At 36.6% G+C, this 10,603-nt stretch overlaps 2 protein-coding genes across 3 annotated transcripts; one reads left to right on the top strand and one right to left on the bottom strand.

Moving 5' to 3' along the window:
• The first annotated feature begins 623 nt into the window (after positions 1 to 623).
• Positions 624 to 3,536, top strand: LOC104883759 (red chlorophyll catabolite reductase, chloroplastic). Its single transcript, XM_010668317.4, has 2 exons — positions 624 to 1,068; positions 2,817 to 3,536. The coding sequence occupies exons 1-2, from the start codon at positions 709 to 711 to the stop codon at positions 3,423 to 3,425; spliced, it is 969 nt and encodes a 322-aa protein (XP_010666619.2). The 5' UTR covers positions 624 to 708; the 3' UTR covers positions 3,426 to 3,536.
• Positions 1,447 to 10,218, bottom strand: LOC104883758 (putative DNA (cytosine-5)-methyltransferase CMT1). Of its 2 annotated transcripts, XM_048646317.2 has the most exons (23): positions 10,048 to 10,218; positions 9,571 to 9,833; positions 9,431 to 9,462; positions 9,239 to 9,338; positions 7,445 to 7,552; positions 7,243 to 7,362; positions 7,084 to 7,165; positions 6,766 to 6,992; positions 6,606 to 6,671; positions 6,302 to 6,532; positions 6,024 to 6,082; positions 5,869 to 5,935; positions 5,448 to 5,777; positions 5,239 to 5,307; positions 5,066 to 5,152; positions 4,879 to 4,966; positions 4,666 to 4,784; positions 4,465 to 4,569; positions 4,336 to 4,379; positions 4,173 to 4,242; positions 3,994 to 4,097; positions 3,611 to 3,764; positions 1,447 to 1,651 (listed from the first exon to the last, which is right to left on the bottom strand). In XM_048646317.2, exons 2-22 carry the CDS (start codon positions 9,808 to 9,810, stop codon positions 3,614 to 3,616), a joined length of 2,499 nt encoding a protein of 832 aa, XP_048502274.1. In that variant the 5' UTR covers positions 9,811 to 9,833; positions 10,048 to 10,218; the 3' UTR covers positions 1,447 to 1,651; positions 3,611 to 3,613. The 2 variants fall into 2 exon arrangements, with proteins under 2 accessions (XP_048502274.1, XP_010666617.2); XM_010668315.3 differs by lacking the exon at positions 1,447 to 1,651 and having other exon boundaries at positions 3,458 to 3,764.
• Positions 10,219 to 10,603: the final 385 nt, after the last annotated feature.

Genomic DNA, 10,603 nt, shown 5'->3' with positions numbered 1-10,603 from the left:
AAGATTATCAATCAATTTGTAAGAGAAAACAGAAAAAGGAAGAAATCAGCTACAATCAGCTGAAAATAAGAAAGAATTTGCGGAATTTCGTTATGAACTACACTTCGTAGCTCTGATACCATGAACAATTCAGTATGAATTGATCTAATCAAGAGAGAATTTAGGAGAGAAAGAAGAGAGAAGAATATATCTCTCTTTGTATATTGATCTGCCTTCTATATAGTTTGAGGATGTATTTATATACAAGTATTCTAACTAGCTAAACAAGAATGAGAAGCTAACTAACTTGTAACCAACATAACAGAAAGGCTAACAACCATAACAACTTAATTAAAGAGTATCAGCTTATCAGAATTTGAAATCATGTCAATTGTCCAGTTCTCCCAAAATAATATATTGATCTAAAAAAAGCTACAAGACAAATTTGGATGGTTAAAATTGCCCTGCATGGAGATTTAAGGGTATCTCCCTTATAACATCACACTTAAAATTCATTCTCATTTATTAATTACTACCAAACGGGCCGTAATGGATAGGAAGATAATGGTGATCCTAATGGGTGTCAAAATTTTGCAGTGTCAACTTTGTATCCCAAAACAAATGATGAACAAGAAACACACCAAATGACCAAACCATAAGAGTAGAAAAAGAATGGTCCAATCCAATTATAACTTTCTGATTTATGTCAAATATTGTGAGAAGTAACGTATGGCTCTCACTTGCACACAGCTTCCCTTTTCTCTCTCTTCAAAAACATCACAATCACCACTAACAATCTCCCATTCTTCTCTTCCTTTACTTCCCAATTTTAGATTTCCTACTTCAACTCTTGCTTCTTGTTGTGGAGCAGCTTCCCAAATGAACAACGGACGGCCAAGATTTAAGGAGTTTCCATATGCATCACCTGCCATCAAAAATTTGATGGTGGATTTAATATCAACGGTGGAGAATAGCCTAGATTCCATGCTACTTCCATGTACTCTCCCACAGGATATCCAATACTTTCATAACCAAACTGATACTTCCCATGCTTCCCTTTTTCTTCGCTCTGGTTCCCCATCATCTCCGGTAAATTTTATCAAGTTTGTTATTTTGTTACTTTTATACTAAGCTTTTCTTTAATTTAATCTACACATTTTGACTAACGCTCAACTCTAACAGCTAATAATAAATGTGAAAGTATTGGGTCAGACCGTCTGACGAATTGTTTACCGTCAGACGGGCTGAGCCCAATACATCTTCTCTCTCGCAACAACACCACTCTCGTCTCTCTGCTTCACTTTCCTCACTCGCTTCTTGCCTTCTTCTTCTTCACACAAGTGGTCTGCAACATATATCCAAATGTAATTGCAGGTGTCTTCCGGGACGTTTTTTTTGAGAAATTGCGAATGGATTGTCGAAATATTAAAGTAAGAGATACAGTGGAAGGTATAGAGGAAGATAATGTTTTGGAGAGAATGAATAATTTTCTCATTGATAGTTTACGCATATATATACATGCTATGGAGGTTTACAAATGTTAGCTATACTTTAAAAAGATAGAAATACAATGCGTGAGTACAGGAAGCTATGATAAGAAAACTGCAATGAAGGCTTACCTGATCAAGAGTTGCTCGTTCTGATCGCATAGACATACCCAACACCCTTTGATCTGAATATAAGCCAATAATCAGACAAGAGTGAGATACGGTCCAATGTAGACGTAAATAAAATGCTAACATAAGGAACAGAGATGGAGAGAAATCAGCAGATCCCGCAGGTTAGTGTTTTGTTTTTCAGTTGGACTTTGTTTTGTTTCAGTTGGACTTTGTTTTCTTTCAGTTGGACTTTCTTTTCTTTCAGTTAGACTTTCTTTTCTTTCAGTTGGACTTTCTTTTCTTTCAGTTAGACTTTCTTTTCTTTCAGTTGGACCAACTGAAAGAAATAATGGGCCAACTGAAAGAAATAATGGACTAACTGAAACAAAATGAAGACTACCTGAAGAAAAATGTAGACTACCTGAAAAAGAATAAAGACCAACTGAAACCCAAGTAAGTCTAACTGAAGCACAAAAACCCACTGAAAAACAAAGAAGACTAACTGAAAACAAAATGAAGACTACCTGAAAAAAAAATTGGAACCACCTGAAAAAAAATGAAGACTACCTGAAAAAAATTGGAACCACCTGAAAGTCGTCCGACCAAGATTATGGTCGGACGAGTCCGACACAATACGTTCTCATAATAAATATATATATTCCATAATCCATAGCTTTATTTTTCCATACATAACGTCCATAAGAAACTAATCACCCATCCTCCTAGTGATTACAAATTCCTATGTTAATTACAAATTCCTATACTTAACCAAATACAAAAAAACTTGTTCCTAAGAAATAGACAAGGAATTTACTTACCACGGAAATTAAGTTCCAACGAAACCAAACGACCTCTAAATTATGTGTAATATTGAGTAGTCAAGATGAATTGTTTGCGTTCAACTGTTTTTTTTCTAAAAAAGTAAGATAGTTGAGATATATATATAGCTTTAGTGGATTGAAAGTTTGTTTTCTTAAGGCTATGTTGTCTTCTTTCACATGTTTTTCAAGAAATAAGTTCCCTAAGTTTATGAATTATGATTGATAAGGGTTCATAAGTATAAAATCTCCTATAAGAGTTAACAGGGAATGAAATAGCTTTCAATAAGGTAGGTTGAGCTCAAAATAACACATCCTTGCTCTCTTTTTTTCTGCTCATAATGTACTTCATGTACTCAATTCTGTAGTAGTAATTTTTGTATGACCTCTTAAAATTGAGTTAAAGTGCAAATTTCTGCAGATTGACTTCATATTAGGTTCTTGGCTACACTGTGAACTACCAACAGGAGGAGCTTTAAACATAACAAGCCTATCATCCTACATGAATAACTCAACTGATGCACCCCACTTGGTGATCGAGTTCATCCAAAACACTCCCACATCTCTAGTTTTCATCCTGGATTTACCTCATCGAAAGGACCTTATTCTTCACCCTCACTACCTCAAAACATTTTATGAAGATTCAGGTCTTGAGAACCAAAGGCAGCTCCTCAACAAACTCTCCGAGGTTCAACCTTATGTATCTCCTTCCCTCTACATTCGTTCGGTTTTTTCTCCTACTGCTGTGGTGCTTCGTATTGATACTTCTTCGAGTGGAGGGGAGAGATTGGAAGAGATTCTCCGGGATGATGTGAGTTCCGCAGCAAAAATGGTCTTGGAAATATGGTTAAATTTGTGCGTATTAGGGGAAAAACAAGGTATTCAAGATGAGGAGAAGGCTTATTTGAAGACGAGGGATAGTATGTTCAAAAGTAAGAGCATTGAGACTGATATTGGCTCTACTTTGCCTAGGATGTTTGGCCAAGAAACAGCTGATCGTGTTTTGAGTGTGCTACGCGAAATAATATAGTTTCTGTAAGCAAAGAATTATGGAACTTTCAATTGTAAGCACTTCATATACTAACAATTGCTCTTGTATAATTAGAATTTTACAAGTGCAGAGTATAGCTTCTTTCGCAGAGGATAAGGGACCAATATGGAGAGCCGAACATGAATTTTTTTCTCAGATTAGAGTTTTGAATAAAAAAATCATACATCTCATTCTTCTTTACGAGCAAGACAACTAGGAAACTTGAAGGGAAGTGTTGTCACTGGCTTATCATCAGCAAGTCCTTGACATGCTAGGCCGAATGCATATCCAAGCGCGGTAGCGACTGGTATTGCTACAGCATTGCCCACTTGTATATACCTATTTCATGCATACGAAACATGCATTAGGAACATATACATACCACCATTTACGAAAATTCTACTTCCTAGAATAGTTTTAGTGTAAATATGCAATTCAATGAAACTGCATTAATCAAATAAGGACCAGAAAATGTATGTCCTATAGATCTTCAAAAAACAAGAAGAATACAGTTGAATAGAGATAGTCTTGCAAGAAAGTTTCAAAATTATACTCTTCAGAATCTCACCTCTCTTTAACAGAGCCATAGAGTTTGTAGCAATCAAGAAAGCCCTGTAACCTTGCATTTTCTCGAATGGTAAGCACTCTATCCTGCTCCGGATGCAGTAAAGTCTGAAACAGCAGATCAAAACCTTAAGACAAGAGCATCAAAGTGTCATTGTCCAATTGACAAGAATTAAAAGTTACCTGGTTGTGAGGTTCTGCCCTGGTGACGACTGTGGAAACGGTCTCATCCCACCACAACCTACCAAATGGCCTGGAAGAAAGCATTGTAATGTACGAAATCATGGCAAGAATGAAACCGGTTAACAAAATAAGCTGCAGAAAGAGATAGAAAGCATAGACCTACTTGGAAGAAGTTCCTCGAACAAATTTTAGAGCATAATCAGGCACCTAAATCATCATAAAATCATGTCAAGGTTATGTCATTGATCAAGCAGATTAAACATGTAGGAAGGCATAGAAAAGATGTATATACCAAAGGCTTCTTTGAGGGAAGGAACACTCTTTCCATAGAAGGATCCAAGTAGACCTTGTTCTTAGAGTCTACTAGCACCCCAGGCAAGTTTCTAAAATTTGCTCCCTGGTTCAACGGCGAAGATCGTAGCCATGAGAACAAGCAGAGGCAAAAGAGGATTGAATATTAAGATTAGTTCTGAAAGAAAATATGCTTCTGAACCTTCTTTTTTGGAATCTGACACACTCTTTGATAGTCATCTTTGTTCAATTGCAAAGGGCGATGATCATAAAGAGCACAATCTAATGCAACTTCAGCTGACCCGTTAAATGATATCATATCTGGAAAACAAGATTACACAATCCAATCCATCAAGAAATTATCTACAGATGAAGCAGCTATAATGGTCTGCCATCTTCGGTAACAAAAACTCACCTTCTCTTTTCAGTCTAATGTATTGCTGAAATTCCGAAACAGGAGCTCCTTCATAAGGCCTCTCATCTTGTTCTTCATAATTTGTTACCTATAAAGGTGAGCAGCACAAAAATAAGTTCAAAACCAAGCATTTTCATACAGCAACATCACCAGTAAAAAGCACTTAAAACATCCAACAAAGACATACAGAAGGTAAATCTGAGATCGCATCCTCCAATGATAGAGCCTTTGCCAGGGAAGGGCAGCTCTTTTTTTCATGTGAAACATAAACAGCCTGCAATTGTTACATCATATAGTATTATTTTTTCAGCATCTACAGAAGTTTCTCCATGTACTATGTATTTTAAAAGCATGTCTTACCTCAAACTCATTAGGAATCCCACCTCTTGTAACAACTTCATGAGTTGGAAGAGGATATTGTGGTAGTTTCTGTGACATAACATGAAACTAGGTTAGGCATAAATTCATTATACTCTGTGTGCAAACTCCATGCTGGGCCCTCTCACTGTTCAAGTGAAGAGGGGTGTAAATGTGATTAAAATCCTTCATAAACAGCCAGAAGTAATAACCTTTGAAATGTGCGCTCCCCATAGAAACACTCGCAGTCGAAATTGTGGAAGGCCATATGATCCTGCTGCCATAATCCCCATGCGTGTCTGGAAGTTCATACCAACAAGTCTTCCAACAGCATATCGCCCCAAAAAACCTCCAGCAAATTTCATTAAATCTACGACATTTTCCATGAGCACATATTTTGGCCTTAAGAAGTCTACTATATCCATGAAAACCACAAGCTGATGGTTCTTTGAATCTTTTAAAGGATCCATTTTGTCTCTAAAGCGATTAAAACCACTGACTCCTTGACAAGGAGGTCCTCCACAAATGAAATCAGCATCCCCCTATACCATTTAAATGTAATAGAACCAATGAAATATGCGAAAAGATAGTAGATTATTCAAAGAGTATGATTCAAGGGAAAGAAATATTTACAGGAAGAGGCAAAAATTTTGCTTTGTATCCTCTTGCAACAAACTCCTTTATCCGATCTTCAGAGCCACTGTTTCATCAAGAAAAAATTAGATCAAAAGAAACAAGCAAGTATTAATACCAGAAATCCTACCTAAAATGAAAGAGTTCTCATCTACCTTAAGCCATCAATTGGCTCCCAAGTGTCTTCTTCAGGTCCATATCCCTTCCAACGTACCTTGACAAAATAGTTATAGAATATTGGGATACTATTCAAGGGAATGTGAAATTATATATGAAAAATTTCGAATGATATTTCATTGCTGAAGTTTATGCATTTGAATTCTTATAACATAAAGTTGTTGCCCAACAGAATTTTCGCAGCCAAAACTAAGCTCCTGCAATACCACTCCACAAGAACATAATAAACAGTAGAATGGAGCTATGGAGAAAATACCTTAAAGTAAAGGCCACGTTTTCTCACATAATTAGGATCCCCAAAGCAAATGTCAAGTAAAGTTTCTACTTCAAACTCTCCAGGGGAAAGTGGAGAGTCATCATCAATATCTTCTTCTTCAGAACATGCCACCTCTGGTGAGGGTGAAGCTGCTGATAATAATAAATCATTGCACAACCTTTCCCATTCTTTTAATAAGGCTAGGAAATCGTCAGCCTTCTCGTTCCTCACCTGTAACAAGAATTTAGTCATGTATTGTTTCTACTCAACTCTTTGCAAAGGTAAACAAGAAACTCGATTTCACCTCAGTTTCAGGATGATTCTTCCTCAGAGATTCACAAGCATCTTGGTTCATATCTACTGCCCATTTCTAGATGACATTTACGAAGAGATTAGTCAGTTCTAATCCCACATTATGTAGATCATTTAAAACATCGACTGTGAAAACCAGATAATAGGCTTACATTAACAAGTTTTATTCCCGATAGAGATGCACCTAGACAAAGACCGGTGGACATGGCTCCACAACCAGAATATAAATCCAGTAACCTCATTTCATTCTTAGGTTCCACAACTTCTTGCATTGTTTCTGCTACACCATTACTAGTAACATCAGCAGTGGCCTCATCGGAACTATGATCACTTGAAATAGTTGATGATGTATCACTACCACCTCCTTGATTTTGCCCATCTAAACCATCAAGAATTGTGTTTAACATGACAAAGAATGAAATAAACCTGAAACCTAAACGCGAAGAAGTTCACAACAGTATAATACATACCAGGCACCAGATTTGCAAAAGTCAAATAAGGCAATTTATAACTCAAATCACAAAACAGTTCATGAGACTTGTCCACGCCAACCTAATGAGAGTTTGAAGAATCAGACGACTAAAAAGAAGAGAGCAAAAAACAGACTAACATACAGATATGCAGCATACATTAGAAGGATTGGCAGCGATGTTCACTTTACGAACAATGCAGCCCAATGGATTATCATTTTTGACATCCGAAAAGAATACTCGTCGATTATCAATAAGTTCAGCGTGTACTTTAATTACCTGAAAAGGAAGGCCATCCGAGAATATTAGCAAAAGCTTACTAATATGAAAGAATGACCCAAATAGAGATATGAAGACTCACAGTGTCCATAGCTCTATAAAACCATTGAGCTGTAATATATTGTTCCTTATCAACAGTCTCAAACAATTCCACTATTTTGGCAATATAATCAGGTGTTCCTTCCTCAGCCTGAAAAACACAGCATCGTGTGAAACTGTGAAGCCCTCAACATATGTAATGAGAATAATAAACTGAATTGGTAAGAATGTTGTCTTCTTATTTCTGTTATTTACAGCTCATAAGCACAGCTTATCATTATCATGAAATGTTAATTATTCTCCTGAAAACAACGCTGATAATATGCTATTATGCTCTACTGTAATTGGCTGATCTTCTGAGATTTCCTCCCTCTCAGAGTCTCAGTCTTTCTTCCTGTTTTGTTCATTTTTAGTACAGGTTACGAAGAGAAGTGAAAAAGGAAGATAAAGGAAAAAACCTTAACTTCCCATGTTTGGTTTGAAATTTCTATTTCCTCCCAAATTCCCCCACTTTTGGGAGGAAAGGAAAGTGAAATTTTATCAAAGAGTCTTTCCGTCCAATTCCTTCCATTTCCTTACATGTAAATTTTTTTTGAACCAAACATTGGAGACTAATAAATTTCCTTGTACTTGCTTTCTTTTCCTTACAAATCCTTTATACCAAACAAGTTATAAATCTTCCCTCACCTAGGAAATTTCTCAATCTTTATCCTTAAAAACAAAATCTTTCTTCCCAAACCTTCTCATTCTCTTCTCTTCCCTAATCATGAGGGAGGGGGAGAGGGGGTTGATTTTCCTCTCTACTTACACCACACCTTGAGATCCAACTTGGATACCGTTGAATTGATCAATATAGAACCACCACAAAATCAGCCTGACCAAACACCACAAACCCTGCCAAGACACACAAATCCACAACATTCTACTCAAATACCTATTAATACCTCTCTTTTTCTCTCACAAGGCTCTCTTTCCACTCTAACACCTTCTACACCTCAAAATGTCTCACCAGTAAACAATGCACCACCCCTCGTGGTGAGAAAATATTCTAGACCTCATAACACACCCAATTGGTTACATGACTTTGTAGTCCTAGGTTAACGCCCACCTAATGTAGCTAATGTGACAACTTTGGTTACTACTACTGTTGAGCCTTCCTTCTATTGCTTTGTGTCTATTCTTGGACATTCTCATGATCCTCCATGCTTTAAAGAAGCCATCACTGATAAAAACAAAATGAGTTGATGACATGAATCAAGAACTGAGTGCACTAAAAACCAATGCCACATGGGAGGTCACTACTTTGCCTCATGCCAAAGTTCCCATAGGGTGCAAATGGTTGTACAAAACCATATAAAAGCCTGATAGAAGTATTGACAAACAGAGATCAAGGTTTGTTGTCCTAGGAAACAGATGAAGTATGGAGTGGACTACACTAAGACCTTTGCACCAGTTGCAAAGATGACCATTGTTAGAACATTGTTGGCTGTAGCTGCCATAGAAGACGGGTATGCTTTCCAAATGGATGTAACTAATGTTTTTCTACATGGTGACTTGTTTGAGAATGTGTACATGAAACTGCCCAAAGGGTATACTATAAGGGCACTCGAATCAAGTTCATCCTACATACCATGGCTTGACTCAAGTTTTTAGGGAGTCAATGGCAAATCAACTCACTTGTTATCTCAACACATATCTCACTTTCATCCTATCATGTGTAATAATCCATATCGAAACATTAAAAAAAACAAATAAACCCTTGCATCATAAAAACTTGCTTAAAACACTATAAAATCATGATTATAAAATGATTATACATGAGTATAAGTATCCAGACCTGAATGTAAACATCATCAAGAAGTCTAACAGTCACTCCATCAATCAAAGCTTCGTTGTAATGTCGACAAGCTTGCATAATTTCATCACTCTCCCAACCTCTACATAGCAAAAATGCAAGTAATCAACAACACAAAATTCACTCTACATAACAAATCAAAAACATTTTATTTTTATTTTTAGCAATACTTACTTAGCATATGCCGGTCTAATTGCCCATTTACCCTGAAATTACAACAAGAAACACAAATGTTTAAAAAAAAAAAACAGATCTGTAACTCTTTTTTCAGTTTCCAGTAAATGTTACTTCGAGAGAGAGAAAAAAAAAGTTACCTTGGATAAATAACGATGCGGCCATTGTTGTTTAGCCTCAACAACAGGAATTGGTTCATCAGTAAAACGACATTCATCATCTTCTTCTTCAGAATTTAATTTTGACTTCTTTGACTTTGGTTTTAGATTATTAAGACAGTTTCTTTTTGGTTGTTCAAGCATATTACCAGTAAACTGACCTTCATCTTCTTCACAATTATACTGAACTTCTTCTTCTTCAGAATTATACTTTTTCTTCATAATTAAGACAAGAAGAAGAAAACCTACAAAATAAATGCAAAAAACAACAACTTGTTTATCAGATTCCTTAAAAAAAAAAAAAAAAAACTTTTGTATAAGCTTTCTGCGTCTTCTAAATGTTTTTTCTGAGTATAATGATAACAGTTCAAACACAACAATTCAGGAAATTTAGTGACTGAAAAAGACGAATAATTCAGAAAAATATGTTTAGAGTGATTGAAAAAGTTAGAGATATACCGTAGCTTTGTTGTGTGCAGAGCAGGAGAGAGAGAGAGTGGGGTGAAGGAGGGTATATTGTGGTGCCTGGTGCGTAGAGAGGATGAAGAAAATAGAAATTTTGGTTTGAAATTAGGGATTTTGAAATCTGAGCGGGAAATGTCGAAAACTGAGATTATATTTATCTGCGTATGGAAAACTTCTTCATGAGTTCTACTTATAACTTATAGCTAGAGCAGATCATTTTGGCCCGCCCCGCCACGATTTTAGGGTGGGTATTGGGCATAATTTTCAGCTCGTGGGCGGGCTGTTTTGGCTTTGGGCGGGTTTTGAGCAAGTCAAAAACGATTTTCTAGTCTTTTTTGGCCCGGTACGATTTTTGTCGCGAAAAATCCGCTAATTTTGGCCCGAAATAGCGGGCTTTGGGCTCAAAAAATCAGCCCGGATTTGGGCTCGACCCGACAAATGGGTATTTTTTTTTTACCTGGTCCGGCTCATGATCACCTCGAGTTATAGCTCTCTTTCCTCTGTCTTTTCTCTCTAAAAATCCTAATTTTCTTTGTTATGATCCAGGGGC

Source organism: Beta vulgaris, chromosome 6 (genome assembly GCF_026745355.1).
Source record: "Beta vulgaris subsp. vulgaris cultivar EL10 chromosome 6, EL10.2, whole genome shotgun sequence".
NCBI classification, from domain to species: Eukaryota; Viridiplantae; Streptophyta; class Magnoliopsida; order Caryophyllales; family Amaranthaceae; genus Beta; species Beta vulgaris.
This window is presented reverse-complemented; position numbering and strand designations above follow the sequence as displayed.